Raw genomic sequence first — 20,118 nt, forward strand, 5'->3', positions numbered from 1 at the left:
AGCGCAATTTTTATCCTGGCCTATAAGCTTTAGGGGAACTATAAAGTATTTCTATAGTGGGGGGGGGGGGCGCAATTCAGATGATATATATATTTTTTTGTGTTTCTGTTAAAACTAGCAGCTGCTAATGTTATCAAGGAACAAGTTATTAGTTCCTAATCCAGTTTAGATAACACAGAAATAGATTTGTGACTGTCAACAGGATCAGGACAGGACAATTCCCCTGATAACATTCCAACTGAGGGAACTAAAAATAACAGCATTGGAAAACACATGTAACTTGAGGAGGCAGAGCTTGTCTGCATGCACACTAAACTTCTACATCTCTTCTGTAATGGTATTTACGATTTATGTAGAGAACAATATTAGGAGCTCCCAGTTAGAGGGGTTTTCCCATCATTAAAACTGTGGTCTTTCAGGACAGCTATCTTCTTTAGCACTATGGAAGTAAATGCCGCAGTGGTCAGGCATTAAAACTGCCACTCCTAGTGGCGGATTAAGTGTCCCATGGGCCCTGGGCTGTTCACACAACTAGGGGATCCGAGCATCCAAAGCAACATGTGCCCGGATGTTAGGGGTATTCTCACCTGGGCATTCACATTCTATTGCATTAATCTGCAATACATAAACATTTCTTCAATTAGATGTTATTTAAAAAAAATTGCCTTCGTGAAGATAATTTCTCACAAACGCAGTCATATGGTCCCTTTGAAACAAGACTGACTCCTTGGATATTGCCACCTCTGCTGGAGTGATTGCACAAAGACACAAAGGGTTTTTTTATATGAAATGTCTGGAAGTTACTTCTGGTCCAACAGCCGTCCTGTAGTAATGATTGCTGAAGCCACGTAGTTAGGCAGGACTTAATAGCGCATGTCTGGCCACCGCTGCCAAAATGTGAGGTGGTCGTATCTGAGGAAGCCATCTCCTTTCTAAGGGTCATCATGACCACATTCATGAGAAATTATCTTCACACAGGAACATTTTTTTTAATAACATCCAATTGAAGAAATGTTTACAAATGAATTAAATTCAATGTAAATGCCCAGATGGAAATACCCCTTTAAGTACTACTTTATATCCTCTATTTACTGTTCATAAAAGTACCATTTTTTTTGTACTATAAGATCCACTTTTCAACAAGAGAAAAACTTGGTGAAAAGTTCCTGCGTCTTGTAGTTGGAAGGTCAGGAGGATCCAGCACTGCCAGACCCTCCTGACCCCTGTAATGTAGATCAGGGAAAGCACTTGCACGCTGTTTCTCTCCATCTCTGAGAAATCAGAGGTTTCTGGTCGTGGCTGCCCCAACTCTAACACTGGAGGACCTTTGATGATGTAATCGGGTCATGTGATTTTCAAGTCACAAGACCCAAAGCAGAGAAAGTTCACTACACATAATGAGCTGTCTGCTTTGCAGCTACATGGAGAATATCCTTTCCTTACATCTCCTACTGAGGAGATGAGGGGGATTGTTCTACACAGGGGATAAAGAGCTGCTGGGGGGAAGGGTTATTTATTCTAAATGTTTGATAACTAATGGGATGTGGGGGAGGGAGGTTGGTAAACTGAGAGGATGTGGAGCTGATAGGATTTAGTAAATATGGTGCATAGAAAGCTTGGGGTGAGTTCACCATTCTTGAAGTTTTGGGGATGTGTTTAACAGGTTGCCATGCGTTTGGCTTGTTTCAAAGCATTGTTCTTCATTTTGGGAAGTGTAAGCAACTGTGTTAACATTTTCACAGCTGCTTACACTTCCAGCAATGAAGAAAAACTCTTTCAAAGCAGCCAAACGCATGGTAACATGTAAAACACATCCGTGCTGACACATGTTTAAAAAGCATCACCAAAACATCACATGTGAACGCACCCTCAGGGTACGGAGGGCGTTTGTCACTATAAAGGGTTGAAAGCTGATGGTGTGTTGAGGGGCTTGCATGTAATATTACTTTATTTATATATGTAACAGAGCTGTGTGAGTTTATATAGAAGAGATGTGTGTGTGTGAGATTAGAGATGTATGTATGACCACCAAATGGGTGTCAAATATATTTTTCCTTTTTTTGGTGTTCAAATCTGGAATGCATCTTATGGTCAGAAAAATATGGTAATTTAAAGGAAACCTACCACTTGTAGTGGCAGGTTTCCGATGGAAATACCGGGCACCGGAAACCTGCAACTACAAGTGGTAGGTTTCCTTTAATGATGAATTTTAAACCTGCTCTTATAACCCATCTATTTAGGAAAGCTGAACACATTCCCTAACTTCATGAAACACTCTACCCCAACTACTGTCAAGACCAGATCTCCAGACAGTTTAGGTGGACTGCTGCCCCTGGCTGGCCCGTCCTCTTTGCGCCCTGCAGCTAAATACTCGCGTATAAGCCAAGGCTCCTAATTTTGCCACAAAAAAAAAAATTATTGCACCTCATTAATGAAATGTCCACAGCACAGCTCCCCTTTAATGAAATGTCCACAGCAGGTAAACCCTTTAAAGGGTTATGTTAAAACATGTTTGTTTCAATCAAAGCTATGCTTTTTGTTTTATAGCATAAACAATGTTTTGTTTGTTTTTTTTCCTAGATATTTGAATGGTGGTATTTTCGAAAGTACGGAACATCATTTATTGAGCAGGTCTCTGTAAGTCACTTACGCCCTCTGTTGGGGGGAGTTGATAATAGCACACCAAGTAACTCGAACACGAGTAATGGGGATGCTGACTCGAGTCGACAGAGTGTTTCAGGTATGATTTAAGTTCATTCTCATTACAAATTGATTTTGTGCAAATACTTAAAGGGGTATTCCCATCTGAATGTACGTCTTTAATGCATCTGCCATATATATATTCTATTCTAAAATTGCATGGTTTAGAAAAAAATAAATGACTGAATGTACCAGTGTAAAGACAATTTCCTATAAATGTAGCCCTACTGTATCTTAGTAACAAGATAGCTGTCCTTGGATACGACCTCCTCTACAACACTGGAGGCTTTGGCTAGGCATACGTTATTGAGTCACCTGTCACCCTCAATTCAGCGTTTATTTTACAATAGGACGGTTGTGGGACATCCAGTAACTACCGTCCATTTAATATGCAAAGACTATTTTTGTTTCTTTCCGCAATCACTCCAGCAAGAACAGTTGTCCTCAGTTTCTACGGGAAAATACGGCTATATTTATCTGAAAATTATTTTTATATAGGTACATTTTTTCCAAAAACTTTTAAGAAATGTATGTAAATATCCAGATGTGAAAACCCTTTAAAATAATATTTTCTCAGACATAGAAATATGCTTTTGGCAATAGGCTTCTCTTTTAACACAAGTCTATATATCCTTTAACCCCTTCCCGACATTTGACGTAATAATACTGCATGGCGGGAGGTGCGTACTTGATATAAACATTTATTAATAAAAAGAATTAATTAAATAAAGTTAAAGTCCCCTAAACACAAACATTCCTAATAAAGTTAAAAAAAAAAAAACAATCACCAGAAAAAAAAACACATATTTGGTATCGCCGCACCCGTAAAAATTTGTACAATAACTCTGTAACATTATTGGACCCGCTTGGTGAGTGCTGTAAAAACGAAACCCGAAAAACTCGCCAAAAATTTACATAAATTTACAAAATATATAAAAACTATATAACTGAGGCATCCCCATAACCGTAGTGATCCATAGAATAAAGCTAATATGTTCTTTTTATGGTACGGTGAATGGCCCCAAAAAAATACAAGAAGAATGGAAAACAAAATTTACAAATTTTTTTGCTACATACATTTAAGAGTTAATAAAATCTCATCGATGAGCTAATGACCCACTTAAATGAAGTATTTGTAAAGTGTATCTAATGTCCCAAAAAATAAGCCCTTATTTGTCCAAATTTCCCAAAAAATAAAGATTCAATGTCCTGGCGTGTGCCCATACAGCAGTTTACCACCACATATGAGGAATTGGGTATCAAACTTTGTGGACAGTTTTGGTATTTTATCCACTGAGAATCGCATCCGATTTTGTTTTATCCCCTGTAAAATAATTAAAGGGTTAGCAAAGTTCATGAAAGTAGTTTTACATACATTAAAGGGGTTGTCCGAGTTCTGAAAAAAAACTCAGGGAGGCCGGGAGGGGCGCTGCTTAAAAAAATAAAGTCCTACTTACCTTCCGGTGCCCTCCGGTATCCAGCGCTGCTGTCACTCCACTCCGGGCGCCATGTAAACAAACATGGCTGGATTCAGCTTCCGGTCGGACGCGACAACCTTCCGGCCCGCATTCACAATGCTGTGAATAGGGACGGACAGGCGTGCCCGGCCACGGCCGGTCGAAAGCTGAATCCGGAAGGCACCGGAAGGTAAGTAGGACTTTATTTTTTTAAGCAGCGCCCTCCCAGCCTCCCTGAGTTTTTTTTTTTTTTTTTTTTAAGAACTCGGACAACCCCTTTAAGGGGTGTAGTTTTTATAATTGGGTAATTTATGGGGTTTTACTTTTATTTAGGCCTCTTAAAGTGACTTTAAACCTAAGCAGGTCCTAAGCGTGATTTTGTGTTTTTTATGAAAATTTGAGAAATTGTACCCAAAGTTCAAAGCCCCATAACATCTTACAAAAATGAGAGAATGCATAAAAAAAACCATGGATACATAAAGCAGCCACCAGGAAGGTGAAAAGTGGTTTCGGCTTTATGGGGTTAAAGACAACCTGTCATGGCAATTTCGGAACAAGTGAAGCCAACATAGTACACATCAGATTCCCTGCGCAAGCGTCATAGTACAGCATGTGCACAGTGAAGCCGAGGCATCATTGCAAGATGAGATGCTGGTGTGGGATCTTCAGGTGTGCCTCATCAGAATGACAAACTGTAAAAGTTTTTGTACTTTTTTACTTTTTTTTTTCTCCCGCATACAACCCCATATAGGTCAATTTGGGACCCTAGACCACATGGTCAACCTTACTTGTTCTCTTCAAGCCTATGATTTTGGTTATCTTACATTGGTGTTGGACAAGAAGCCTCTACAAAGTAATTTGCAACCAATGAATAGAATATACAGTATATACAGACTACATTTTCAAACCAGCCTAATCACAACCAAGTGGAAGATTATCAAAAACTGAACAACCAAATATATAGGTGGATATGAATCACACGCTGATGCAGTGAATTCCCTCCACTGCACAGGATATATCTGGGTCTGAGCTTGTGATGTATCAGGTTGGCAAGCCCGCCTAGCATAGAACTGTACATTAACCATAGCAACTGCACAAGCATTGGGCAGGAATGTCCCACCTCAATCCTTCACCAGATGCGGCCCCCATCACACTATGCCAAGTAAGGGGAGCAATTCACTGGTGTAAATAATTCCGATAGTTTACTTTCTGGTATTTGGTTGACTGTGAAATACAAGTGTAGATTTAACTAAAGCATATGGCCTGCCTAGGCACCATGTTAAAGTGATTAGAAAAGAAGGCCAGAATATTTTTTTCATACATGATCACTATTTTAATTTACATATTTCCATTTCTGAAACCCAGCCACTTATCTGCTGCTTATTCTTTGGATTGTTGTTCCATTTTACAGAATGTAAAGTCTGGCGGAATCCACTAAATTTGTTTAGAGGAGCAGAGTATAACCGGTAAGTACTTGGTGGAAATATACAGTTGTCCCATAAGAACAGATGATGTGTTTGATGGTGTACGTGCAGGTCAGACTTTCTTGGTGCCACAGCATACCAGTACATGGCTAACACTTTGACAGTAGCTACAAGACTATCCTGAAATGCAGTTTAATATTCTCCTCCTTCATTCTGATTGACCTGGTAAATCTATTGGATCTGAGTTCTGCTAGAGATTTGGGAAGAGAAATGAGAGAATAATCAGCTAAACCTAGGACTTGCCCTGGCTTTACCTCTAATCCAAGTTATTGGAAGTCTTGGAAATGAATAAGACAGAATGAACAATTGCCTTTGTAATTTGAAGGATTTTTACCTCTCTCAACTGCATGTGGTTGTCTGTGTAACACAAGATGTCAGAGCTATTGTCATTTTCACAATAGCGCTGCACATAATTGTCTAATCGCTTACTGTTCCCTTCAGTAAATATTCACTTGTGTTCCATGAATTTGTAGAACTAAAAAAATTCTAATTTTCTTTGTTTCCTGTCATATATTATAATGCACAATCTTTATTTGTACAATGTTTCTCAACTAAATAAGATGACTGTTCTTTTTATGGCACTAAAAAACTTTCACCTGTAACTACCTAATAATGTGCACATAGGTTACATAAGCTTTCAGGGAAATGTAATACACAGTTCCTTGTCCCTGAAAATATGCAAAAATGTCCTTATTTGATTTTACTGAAAATTACGATAAATATCTTCATGTAAATAAGTTTCTGCATAACATGGCCTGTCCTGCTGCTGCACCTGCTTCCTGTGGGAGATATTAATCATTGTGGGAATTAGCATTGTTGGGGGGCACAGAAAGGAGAAGGCGACTGCAGTCACTCCAATAGTGCACCGAGAAGCTCATCTGCATAAAGTCATAAAAAAAAATCCTTTCAAATATTAAGGCTCATAAATATATTATATATATATTATATAGCAGTGATGGCAAACCTTTTAGAGACTGAGTGCCCAAACTACACCCGAAAGCCACATATTTTTCACGAAGTGCCAAATGCCAATTTAAAGTAACTTATTGCCCGCTACTGTGTCACAGATTCAAATGTATTGGCGTTCTGAAGACACCAATACAGTAGAAAGATGGAGAAATTTGCATTACTATTGTAGCTTCCCTCTTAGGTCCCCTTAACAGGATGAATCACAGGCCCTGAGAAGGGGCTTCAATGATAATCCAGCTCTGCACACTCCTCCTTGCTCCTCCCTTACTCTTCAAATCACTTTAAAATAGTGCTGAATGGCACGTACTGGGCTGCCTGTGACTGCAAGAGGAGGAGTCCTGAATGGTGACCTTTGTGCTGGGTGACGGCCTGGGTGCCCACCGATGGGGCTCAGAGTGCCACCTCTGGCACCCGTGCCATAGGTTCGCCACCACTGTTATATAGCAACGACAATTTGCATTCAGCCTGTGATGTTCATTGTAAGGGGAGTGGGGTCCTACCACAATTTTGAAGATTACAATACCTGTCACTCTTTCTTAGCCAGCTGCCTGTAATATACTGTATTGTATAGTGTAAGGTAACTAAATGTCTAAAACTATAAGTATATAATCCATTGCTATATTACAGGTACACATGGGTAACAGGAAGGGAACCGTTAACATATTATGATATGAATCTTTCGGCTCAGGATCATCAGACCTTCTTCACGTGTGACACAGATCACATGCGACCAGCAGATGCAAGTAAGAAGAGTTTGGCTATTGAATGCCTGCTCAATATAACAAATGGATTACAAATATCTGTCCTGATTGTGATTGTGGTATCACCTGTTTCCACTGTAGTTGTAACAAATAATTTACAATTTAGGCAAATGCAGAGGTTAATTTGGGATGATCTTTGCTTTGCAAATTATATCTTTGCATATTCCCGGGTATTCTGGGAATATGAATCTTTGATACAAAAAAAACCATGATGATATAAATGAATGAATGTAACAAAACTCAATGTCATTAGTGACAAAATGGAGCTTAGATAGTTAATTTTATGATTCTAAAATAGGCAGTTATCACCAAGATGGTCTTGGATGTTGTCCACTGCTGGTAGGTGATGGGGCATTATCTTGGGAGTTAGTACTGATTTGTGGCAAAACACAATGAAAGCTGTGCAGTAGATACACTGCATTTCCCTGCACAACCTGTGATGATGTTATGATCACATGACCTTCAACTGAATGATGGGGGAAGAAGAACATAAGGGGGACTACTGAATAAAGAGGAGAATATGGGAGGCATGAGGGGGAAAAACCAAGAGGAGCTCACTGAATAAAGGGTGGGCAAGATGGAGGGTTCACTGAATGAAGAGGAGAACATTTGATCAATCGTTCAAGTATCTGAGTGGGACAGTAAAAAAAAAAGTTTACAAATAAAAATATACCATAAAAAAGTCTCCTGAATGCCCCATATATTATAAAACTCCCTTATATAACTAAAAAAGTGAAAATCGCCACACTTGCTGTACCTATAAGTGATTGACGCATCTGTAACCACCTGTACAAAACGTAAAAAAAATAATTTAAACCACCAACATTAGGATTTGTTTGCATCCAACCTAACAAAAACAATAAAAAGCGATCAAAAAATCGTATTTGCCCCACAATGGTATCAATGAAAAATACAACTCATCTCGTAAAAAAAACGCAAAATCAACAAAAAAATCTAAATATTATGCCTTTTTAGAAGGCCATACAAAACACAGGTGATTTTTCTCTCCAAATGAGTTTTTATTCTGCAAAATTGGTCAAATATAAAAAAGCTAAATAAATTATATATTTTGCCAAAATCCTGCTGACCCATAGATCATAAATATTGTGATATCTGTTATACAGTGTATAGAACAAAAAAGGTTAAAAATCAATATCAGAATGCTCAATACACCCCTTGGTAAATTATTTAAGTGGTGTTGTTTCTAAAATAGGGTAAATTGTGAGGTTTCCACAGTTCTGGTACCTCGGAAAAGTATCAAATTTTGAAGGATTTTTAAGTGATATGTTAAAACTCCATTCTTCACTTTTTTAAGTAAGGTATGGAACGGTAGTGTGAAATGAGCCTAAGTCTCCTAATTTCCTGCTAAAATAAAATAACATCCAAAAATTACTTCAATATGGTTAATGCCCGTTTTCAACCTATTGGGTAGGTTAGACTCCCTGTTTAAAAAAATAAATGAATGCAAAACATTTTAATCAAAATATACCTCTAAGGGGAAGTACACCATATCACGGAAAAACGGTCTATGCCAGAAGAGAGCATGGCATGTCCTGCAGATAACAAGCCTTATATATCTCTGGAAATGGCAAAATAAAAAAGTTATGGCCTTTGGAAGGCGAGGAGTTAAAAACAGAAAAGGGCTGTGGCATTAAACGGGCACGAGAACAACTCTGTTGTATTCCAAATGAATGGATCAGCAGGACGGACATGTGCGTTGCCGCTCCATTCACTGTCTATGGAACTGATGGTGATGGCTGAGTACGCTACAGAACTCTCGCTCAGCACCTTAGAGATGAATAGAGCAGCAGGGAGCATGTTGTACTCTGTTCATTTACGTCAGGGAGTTCAGCCTGTGCCTTTCTATAGCTTTCCTCAGGCAGAAAAGATTCTAGGTTAACCCCTGAAAGTACCAATTCAACTGTGCGATGTGTAAGCCTACCATACATATTATGTGTGCTCCCTAGCAGTAACTGCTGTGTCCTCCACTCTCCTCCCCATTACTTCAGGGGAAACGGCAGGGGCCCCTCACCCTCCTTTACTACAGCCTTATTAGGCACTACCCAAATGTTTACTAGTTATGGAAGGCCTCTCCAGTTATGATGGGACTCTTAAGAGAGTAACTAAACCTCTGAAGCAATTTTTTTAAGAAAATAATTTCAGAAATGAATAAAGCAGGTGATAATAGTAAACTTCTTAATAGCTTCTCTATGGCTTTACCTGCTCTTTCTCCTGCAGTGTTCAGTGTATCTGCAAAGCCTTCAGAGGTCCATCCTCTTGACTGTTAAGGAACCTAAGGGTGTTTCCACACATTCAGTTTTTCAGATGCAGTTTTTGATGTCCAAACCAAGAGTGAAGTGAAAATAGAGGAGGAGTAACTCTTCTCAATGATCCTCACTCATTATCATCCACACCTGCTTTTGGCCTCAAAAACTGCATTTTAAAAATTTAATATGTGGATGAACCCAGAGGGTGCGTTCACATTTGGCATTTTGGCTATTCTCGAAGCGTTTTTTTTTTTTCATTGCTGTAAGTGTAAGCAGCTGATTATACTTACAGCAATGAAGAAAAACACTTCCAGAGAAGCCAAACACATTTAACCGGTTAAGGACCGGGCCCTTTCCTGTTTTTTCATGTCCATTTTTCACTCCCCACCTTCAAAAAGAGCTGTGTGACGGCTTGTTTTCTGCGTAACAAATTGCACTTCATAGTGATGGTATTAAATATTCAATGGCATGTACTCGGAAGCGGGAAAAAAATTCCAAATGCAGTGAAAATGGTGAAAACACGCATTTGCGCCATTTTCTTGTGGGCTTGGATATTACGTCACTGTGCTCCCAAAATGACATATCTACTTTATTCTTTGGGTCGGTACGATTAAGGGAATAACAAATTTGTATAGGTTTTATAATGTTTTCATACATTTACAAAAATTAAAACCTCCTGTACAAAAATTTTTTTGATTTTGCCAACTTCTGGCACTAATAACTTTTTTATACTTTGGTGTACGGAGCTGTGGGTGGTGTCATTTTTTTGCAAAATTTGATATTTTCAATGGTATAATTTTTAGGACTGTACGACCTTTTGATCACTTTTTATAGATTTTTTAATATTTTTCAAAATGGCAAAAAAGTGCCATTTTCGACTTTGAGTGCTATTTTCCGTTACGGGGTTAAACGCATTGAAAAACCGCTATCATATTTTGATAGATCGGACATTTTCGGACGCGTCGATACCTGATGTGTTTATGATTTTTACTGTTTATTTATATTTATGTCAGTTCTAGGGAAAGGGGGGTGATTTGAAATTTTAGGTTTTTTATTATTATTATTAATTTTTTTACTTTTTTTTATTTTTACTATTTTTCAGACTCCCTAGGGTACTTTAACCCTAGGTTTAACCCTGATTGATCCTATCATATACTGCCATACTACAGTATGGCAGTATATGGGGATTTTCCTCCTCATTCATTACAATGTGCTATCAGCACATTGTAATGGAGGGGTTAAAACGAATTTGCCTCGGGTCTTCGGAAGACCCGAGGCTACCATGGAGACGGATCGCCGCCCCACGATGACGCCCATGCGCCGCTATCTTTTTGAGGCTGCCGGCAGCCATCGCTGTGAAAACACCCGCGATCGGTGCTAGCAAATATGCAATATGCAGCAAAGACTTACCGGCTATGGAGAGGGCTCCATGCAGCGAACTGGTTAAACACACATGCGTCAAGCTGTATGCGTTCTGACAAACACGTTTTGACACCTCCAAAACACCATGTATAACCCATAATAATTCGGCTCTGTAAGGTGATTAGACTAGATTAAAGGGGTTTTCCCATGAAAGAAAATTATCACATTTTAATCCCCTAGTGATAACACATTTTTAACCCTTTACTTCACAATTTTACTCAGGTGCTAAAACAGCAATAAAACATCAGTGATGGTCAGTGCAAAATTCCAGGGTGTGGGCGGTGACTCTCTGAGCAGACGCATTACGATTCATCTAGTTCTGTAAGCTGACAGTGTATTTGATTATCAGGATACAGGTTTATATACACTTTCATCAGGCTTCTAAACATTGTACTAGTACCTGATACATAAAGAGAGATGAGACGGATCAGAGATGATGCGATCCATGAGATGCCAATTGCACACAATGACACTGCTCTCCTACATCTCTGCTATTCTACAACACACAAGATCTGCTGTGCCTCCCCAGATAAAAAACGTATCTGTCTGTAGTTTTACACTCCTCACGGTGCTGCTTGCAGGAACTCCGTCTCTGTGTATCAGTGTGAGATCTCTGGCCTAGACTGCAGGGGGGCGGAGCTAGAGGCAGAGAGAGACAAATCTCAGCTCAACGGCGTCACACAGTAATCAAAGATTGCTTCCTCGATCCCAAGTCAGAAGTTACAGGGTTGTGTCTAGGGGCAACAAACTGTGTACACCAGGACTTATATCTGTGGAAAGCTGTATTTTTTTTAATAACAGTGAATTGGTGAATGTGTTATTTCGTTATCCTGAGTACATTTAAGAAACTTGTCTATGTGGGAATATCCAGGCTGTGAGCTTTGTCCCTATGAAGGAAGTTGTTTTCTCAAATGCATGAAAATCAAAGCCAACCCCTGGCACTAAACAGAAGATTTTCTTATGAAGCCAGTTAAGTTAAAGCACACAATATTGTATATTGTATTATTATATTGTAATGCAAATGCTTAGGGAAAGCAGAAAGGCATATTTGCACTGCAGGTGTGATGGGCTTCTGTAACCTGTCTTTAGTGAAAACGAGGCCCCTGGTTACAGGTTCCCTTTAAAATTGATTGGAACTTGTTTTCTTCTTTTTTTTCGGATACACAGTAATGCAAAAAGCATGGCGGGAAAGAAATCCACAAGCTCGAATTTCTGCAGCACACGAAGCTCTAGAATTAAATGAGTGAGTAACTATATTGTTAATTGAATGCATTTATTGTACCTGAATGAACACTACACCCTGTTAATATGCACACTACACTACAGTCCTATGATAATCCCATGTACCGTATTTTCCGGACTATAAGGCGCACATAAAAGCCTTGGATTTCCTTGGAAATCCAAAATGCGCCTTATAGTCCGGTGCGCCCTATATGAGGGCAGCGGACCATACTTACATAGGTCCTCGCTACCGGAGACAGCAGATCTCCAGCGGGAACTGCAGACCACGCGGCACAAACAACTTCTGCCGCGTCGGTCTGCAGTTCCCGCTGGAGATCTGCTGTCTCCGGTAGCGGGGACCTTTGTAAGTATGGTCCGCTGCCCTCCTCCACCTCCCCCTCACCTTCCCCACTCACCTTCCCTGCGTCGCCGCGTCTCGACGGGTCTCGTCTTCGGGTCGTGTCGCGTCTCTTCTCGTCGGGTCTCCGTTCCGCCCCCGGACCTCCGCCACGCCCCCGGACCCTGCGCCTTATAGTCCGATGCGCCTTATATATGGAATTATTCCATATATAAGGCGCATCGGACTGATGCGCCTTATATTCCGGTGCGCCTAATGGCCCGGAAAATACGGTAACCACAACTGCAAAGATGCATTCACTTTTCCATTAAAAATCTATAAAATTAGGTCCACCAAATTCTTTGGGACTAAACAGAAAGCATTTATAGTAGCACCATTACATAATAGACTGCCAATTGTGTTTTTTTTTTTTTTTTTTTTTATAATTTAAAGTGTATTTTCACATGAAAGTGTAATCCGGAATGAGTGGTAGCAAATTTACTTCTATGGGTTCAGGCACATGGCCGTGGATTCCAGTCTTTATTGTTATCAGAGTTTGAGTGTCATTCGTGCACTGATGAGCTTGGTGTGCAGGAAGCCTTCAGTGAATATTTCAGGCAAAGCCCCATTGGAAGAAGTGTATACAAAGATATTCATAAAGGTGGAATAAGGCCGCTCTCTGTAGACAACAGTTTCAAGTTTTTTCACTACAGGATTAAGACACTGACACTGCCAAAAACTAGCACTTCACTGTATGGAAACCTAATTAATTTGTGTACAATTTTAGCTACGTTGAACAGGGCTGTGGAGTCGGAGTCAGTGTACTGATAAAATGGACCAACTCCACAAATAATGTAATTATTTTAATAATTTATTATATATACCGTATATTCCGGCGTATAAAACGACTTGGTGTATAAGATGACCCCCCCTACTTTCCTGTTAAAATATAGAGTTTAAGATATATTCGCCGTATAAGACTACCCCTTTTCCAACGCATACAAAACACAGGTAAAAATTTTTTAAAAAAATTTGAATTTAACATGGTCCTTTTTTTAATGTAAATTCTTATGACATGCAGGTATATAGCAGGAAAACTGTCGCTCATAAACATAAGGCATACAACAACAACATTACCATCGTCCATTTTACTGTAAATGTTACCATACTTTACCTTAAATTTTTATTTTATTAAATATTCCATGCCATGTACTCAGAAGCAGGAAAAAAATTCCAAATGCAATGAAAATGGTGAAAAAACGCATTTTCTTGTGGTCTTGGATATTACGTCTTTCCCTGAGAGCCCCAAATGACATGTCTACTTTATTCTTTGGGTCGGTACGATTAAGGGGATACCAAATTTGTATAGGTTTTATAATGTTTTTATACATTTACAAAAATGAAAACCTCCTGTACAAAAATTCTTTTTTTGATTTTGCCAACTTCTGGCACTAATAATTTTTTTATACTTCGGTGTACGGAGTTGTGGGTGGTGTCATTTTTTGCGAAATTTGATAATATTTTCAATGATATCATTTTTAGGACTGTACGACCTTTTGATCACTTTTTATAGATGTTTTTATATTTTTCAAAATGGCAAAAAAGTGCCATTTTCGACTTTGGGCGCTATTTTCCGTTACGGGGTTAAACGCATTGAAAAACCGTTATCATATTTTGATCGGGCATTTTCGGACGCGTTGATACCTGATGTGTTTATGATTTTTACTGTTTATTTATATTTATGTCAGTTCTAGGGAAAGGGGGGTGATTTGAAATTTTAGGTTTTTTATTATTATTATTATTTTTTTTTTTTAACTTTTTTTTTTTTTTTATTTATACTATTTTTCAGACTCCCTAGGGTACTTTAACCCTAGGTTGTCTGATCAATCCTATCATATACTGCCATACTATAGTATGGCAGTATATTGGGGATTTTCCTCCTCATTCATTACAATGTGCTATCAGCACATTGTAATGAAGGGGTTAAAACGAAATCGCATCGGGTCTTCGGAAGACCCGAGGCTACCATGGAGACGGATCGCCGCCGCGGATGACGTCACGGGGAGCGGCGATCCCAGGTAAGATGGCGGCGCCCATGCGCCGCTATCTTTTTGAGGCTGCCGGCAGCTTTGCCGGCAGTCATCGCTGTGGAAACACCCGCGATCGGTGCTAGCACCGATCACGGGTGTTACCGGTAAGCCTTTGCTGCAATATGCCCGTGAGCCCTCTCCATGCAGCGCGACCCGCCGGTCAATTACGGGCTTATAAGACGACCCCAGACCAGACAGAAGATTTTTCTGTCTTCAAAAGTCGTCTTATACGCCGGAATATACGGTATATTCCTTTTAAATGTCTTTTATTCCTGAAGGATTTAGGTCAGGGGTGAATAACTTTGATTGGTCCAAGGACTGCATTGTTATCCCACTTAAAGGAAATCTACTATTCGAGTTCATGCATTATTAACCAAACATACCTTGAGAATGCTAGGTTGCATGCTGCTTGCCGTTCATAAACACATTACACGGAGCTTCCTGAACTGTCCAGACAGGACTACTCAAGCTGATACACAGCAGCTGAGGGATGGTGCAGCGATTGACTACTTTGGCCTGTCAGGCACAACACAGTGATTACATCATTCTCTGAAGCAGTGCAAGAGGAGAAGCGCTGAGCCAGGCAAAGGAGCGACAGAGCCTCATTATCCTGAATTTTATAATTTAGTTTTCTAAGCAAAACCACTCAGCTCAGGGATTAAATAAGAACCTGCATCAGTGTAGCTACAGCATTCTTAGGGTATGTTTGGTTCATAATGCATGAAATCAAATGGTAGATTTCCTTTAAGTTTAAGGGCCCCACCAGATACCAGCACCCTAGATGAACCAACAACCACAGCACAACACAAAATGCCACCACAGAAATTATAAATACCACAGTACAGCAATAAATACTACTTCAGAAACCAAACACTGCATTCAGAGGTAAAAATAATAGCAGATAATAATAATAATAATGATAATACTGGAGACCTCAGAGTAGACTATGATAGTATTAGAGAGAGCCCAGAGAAGACATTGATTAGGGAGACCCCCACAGCAGGCAAATACTGAGTCTATGTCCCTTACGGGTTGTATGCACTAGCATCAGGATCCCGAGCAGAACTGGGAGCAGTGCAGTACAGCTGACAAGTACTTGCTACTCCTGGGGCCGCTCTTCTCTAGGTTCTGATGGCAGCGCATTCAACAAACATCAGGAGTTGGCCCTAAAGCTGAAGAGCAGGAAAGGACTTGGAAACGGTGAGAACTTCTTAACTGCACTTACCACTACCATGTCTCCTGCAAAAATGGACGCTTCTATCTGTTATAGAAGTGCTTATTGGCTTGTTAATGTGTTCTGCACGTTGTGAAGCTTCTCTGCTACAGATCAAAGTCAATGGGTAAAATGTTAGACGTGGCATCCTGGTCACTGGAGTTGGGGAAATTAAGGAGTCCAAAGTTTGGCTTATCGACTGCACAGCCCTATTACTAAAGCCTTGTCTCTGTCTTAAAAACATTAAAGACCACTGTCACTGCGCAGATCACATTTAAGGGCTGGAATCCTGGCTTTGCACTTTGTTTTTTCAGTATATGTGGCTTCTCATGTGGGCATCGCCCAGCCTTACACGTAATGCACCTTGTATGTGGCAGATCACTTACACCTAAAGTCTTTGTTTCATTTTGTCTGGAGCACAGATGTGCCACAGCATTTATTCTACTGGCTGAGGAGGAGGCTACGACAATTGTAGAGGCTGAGAAGTTGTTTAAGCAAGCCCTGAAGGCTGGGGAAGGCTGCTACAGACGAAGCCAGCAATTACAGCACCATGGGGCTCAGTATGAAGCTCAGCACCGTAAGCATCTCATTTACATCAGCTTTTTATTCTGTATGTAGTGAAAAGTGTGAACTGCAATGCTTTGCCTCCTACAAGCAGACTACATGAAGATATATATTTTTATTGACTTTTTATTATTGTATATATTATATATATATTATATATTATTAGCATGTGACACGTGACCCAGATTACCCAAGGGCATTTCTGTAACACCTGTGGGCAGGCCTGTAACAGTTTAGATACTACTTGCTACATAGGTTTAATATACCCTTGTCTTTTTACAGGACGAGACACAAATGTATTGGTATACATTAAAAGAAGATTAGCAATGTGTGCACGGAAGCTAGGAAGAACAAGGGAAGCTGTGAAGATGATGAGAGATGTGAGTGTTTTCACTAAAGTTTATGGGACCATTCTTTTGGCTTGTGCTTTGGGTTATTTCGACTTTTACTGAATTTTCATTGGTTTTAAATATATATAAATTCTACCAGGTCTGGCAAAAGACAATCAGCAATATTCTTTCCATCAAATGTTGCTGAACAGAACAGAACAAAAGCCTCTGAAGCCAATGTGAACATAACCTAATATTGAAGCACTGCTCAAACTTGGGTAAAGATAGGTTCCCTTTAAGAAGTATTCTATCACCAGGAACCTCATTTACTAAAGACAGGTTGCAAAAGCCCATTACACCCGGATTGCAAAGATGCCATTGTCCATTCTCTGAGAATTTTCCTTATTTTATTATAATTGTGTATTTTAACTTATCTGGCTCCCTGCCAGAATCCTGTGCTTAGTCCTGGCAGGGATTTGGTTTGGATGCATGTCTGCTTAATTTCTTCTCCCTCATCCATATTCTTCAGCTCTCGGCCCCTCCTTTCTGCTTGCACTTAACTCCTCCCTCCTGCTCCTTCACTCACACAGGGACAGAGCTAACCATGTGGTGAGCTTACATCAATGGGAGAGAAAGGGGTTCTAAACAAGCAGGAAGGAGGCGGCAGAGAGCTGAGGAGTGTGGAAGAGGGAGGAGGGGTTGAGCAGAGACAAGACAAGTATTAATCTTTGAAATTCATCCAAACCTAAATCCCCCTTCCCCGGGACTCAACACAGTATTCTGACAGGGAGCCACATAAGTTAAAACTCACAATTATAATGAAATGAAACTGATCAGAGAGGCTTTTGCGGCCGGTCTTTAAAAGGGAAATCAGTGATTGCATTTTCACTAAACCTATTGTCTGTACCATCATTAAGTAGCCATGACCACACTCCAAATATCTATATCACATGTGAATGTAAAGATGCCCTCTTCTCCAGGTCTGATGAGATGTGGCTCCATGCGGTGAAATAAAAGTAGTCGATACAGGTATTACATGACTATTGCACAGAAGACATGCTCTCTGTACACTTTTTTTGTTAACTTAGGAGTCCAATTTTGACTTCAGCCATGAGAAACACTGATCAGTCCTCCGGCCAAATATGGAAAATGTAATAGTGTGTTTCTGGTTATCATTTCAGAAGATTCCCTGCAGGTGTCTATCTCTGTAAGGCTGTGAAGATTCTCCTGTGTCTGTCACTAAAGCCAGTCTCATTTCTTCTAGTTGATGAAGGAGTTCCCACTACTGAGTATGTTCAATATTCATGAGAACTTGTTAGAAGCTTTGCTTGAGCTCCAGGCGTATGCAGATGTACAAGCAGTTTTAGCAAAGTATGATGGTGAGTTCATGTCTTGTACGCTCTTATCCTGCACCACGGTTGCTTCTTGTATGATGTCACATCCAATTCCCTACAAACAAATGGTGAGGTATATTCAACTTAAAACATAACCTTTACTGAAATATGCATTCCAATGTGTAGTCATGAAACAGACTCAATTGTACCAGAAACTCTGCTAAATTAAGCTAATTTTAAGTAATGTACATACAGATAATGACCAAGTAGTATGATATTACAACGTAGAACAAAGCAAAGGTTAAATCCCACTACAGGTCACCGGGTAGCAAGGTCAGGCAGGCCGGGGGTGCTTAGATGACTAGACACCAGGATCAGCAGTTCTAAGCCTATTAGTCCCTGTATAACAATACTAACCCGATGTTCCCCAATAGCTCCCACCCTGACAAGGGAAGTGGATGTCTGCCAGGAGTATTAAACAGTGGTTATAACCACAGGAGTTGCAGCTGCTAGACTTCTCTCTCGCGGCTTATATCCACAAAAGAATTAGATTAGCCCAATCGAGGTACTCGCTCATTTTAGGCATTTAGTATTATGTGATATATCCTTAAACGGGCTTTCCAACTATTATAAAAATTTTGCAGCCAAGCTGGGGAAGGCTTTAAAAAAATAAAATAAAGCTCTACCCACCCCCTCCTCCGCATCCGGTGGATGCTCCTGTAAACAAACAGGGGCACGGCTCCGACAGACCGCACCGCAGGACACCGTATGCGAGGGAGGAGGGGAGTACAGCTTTTTTTTAAAAAAAAAAAAAGCCCGGCTGCTACATTTTTATAATAGTCAGACAACCCCTTTACAAAAACTTTGGTATATACATTACATATTGGTTTTGTTGGTGCTTATTCATGTTTCGTTGTCATTTTTCATCATGGACTTTTAACTTGAAGCTATCCCTATATTGTTCCTTCTCCATGGCTCCACAGTCCGTTCTTAACATTGACTCACCCTCTAAGCATGTTCTTCCAGCTGAGCTGTGCCGCCTACTTTCTCTTCAGCCGAGGGAACTCTGATCCGCTACATCATTCACCCCTCCCTCAGAAATGAAAGAAATGTTGGCTGACTGACTTGCTAGAGAGAATTATTGAGGGAGGGGTGAAAGAGGAGTTGATTTCTCTTCTGCAAGTCACACAGCCAGCTTTCTCTCATTCCTGTGGGAGGGGGAAGGACATAATAGACTGGACTTGGCTCAAAGGAAAGAGTATGATCAAGCTCACATGTGTTCATTTCATAGATGGTCAGTCTACTTTATGAACGGATGTGGAACATTACAGGCATGTTGCGGAACAAAATTGTTGTACTGCTGTATAATGGCTGTTTTCAAATGTATGTTTAGCGTGGGTTAATTTATCTGACGGGTTCCTTTTTAACAAAAAAGATTTTATATATAAACTTTCTAATGCTGTCAACACACAATAATTACAGTAATCCTAGCACATGCCCTAGCCACACTTACAAGCCTGTATTACTTTTCTGTTTACCTGCAGATATAAGCTTACCAAAATCTGCTACAATATGTTACACAGCAGCACTGCTGAAAGCACGAGCAGTATCAGACAAGTAAGTGCTTCTTATTTTCCTACTATCTTCCTTTATATTGCACAGGTGGTAAATATTATATCCATGTAAACAAACAGCCAACAGCAATTTTGTGCAACATTCTTTTTCTTTGTATGAATATTCTTGCATCTATTAATCCTTATGCCCACCTAGACGTAATAGTTTGCCCCCGCGGGAAGATACTTCCCGCATAAGGACGTTCTATTACGCCCTGCTTTGGCACTGGCTTGCAAATGGAGCCGGCACCAGAAGCCACGGCTGCCAGCTGTATATTACAGCTGACACCACGATCGAACACTTGTGACCGCGGCATTTAAGGGTCTTCCCCCTATGGATCGGTTCCCCTGTGCCGC

General features: G+C 40.1%; 1 protein-coding gene across 3 annotated transcripts in view; it reads left to right on the forward strand.

Moving 5' to 3' along the window:
• ST7 (suppression of tumorigenicity 7) overlaps positions 1 to 20,118 on the forward strand; it is a 73,888-nt gene that overhangs the window by 36,426 nt on the left and 17,344 nt on the right. For all 3 annotated transcript variants that reach the window (XM_072146957.1, XM_072146955.1, XM_072146958.1), the window contains exons 3-10: positions 2,581 to 2,740; positions 5,569 to 5,623; positions 7,238 to 7,353; positions 12,228 to 12,303; positions 16,344 to 16,498; positions 16,768 to 16,865; positions 18,079 to 18,193; positions 19,693 to 19,765. In XM_072146957.1, coding sequence (XP_072003058.1) covers positions 2,581 to 2,740; positions 5,569 to 5,623; positions 7,238 to 7,353; positions 12,228 to 12,303; positions 16,344 to 16,498; positions 16,768 to 16,865; positions 18,079 to 18,193; positions 19,693 to 19,765 — 848 coding nt within the window. The remainder of the gene's footprint in view (positions 1 to 2,580; positions 2,741 to 5,568; positions 5,624 to 7,237; positions 7,354 to 12,227; positions 12,304 to 16,343; positions 16,499 to 16,767; positions 16,866 to 18,078; positions 18,194 to 19,692; positions 19,766 to 20,118) is intronic.

This window comes from Engystomops pustulosus, chromosome 4 (assembly GCF_040894005.1).
Source record: "Engystomops pustulosus chromosome 4, aEngPut4.maternal, whole genome shotgun sequence".
Taxonomy (NCBI): Eukaryota; Metazoa; Chordata; class Amphibia; order Anura; family Leptodactylidae; genus Engystomops; species Engystomops pustulosus.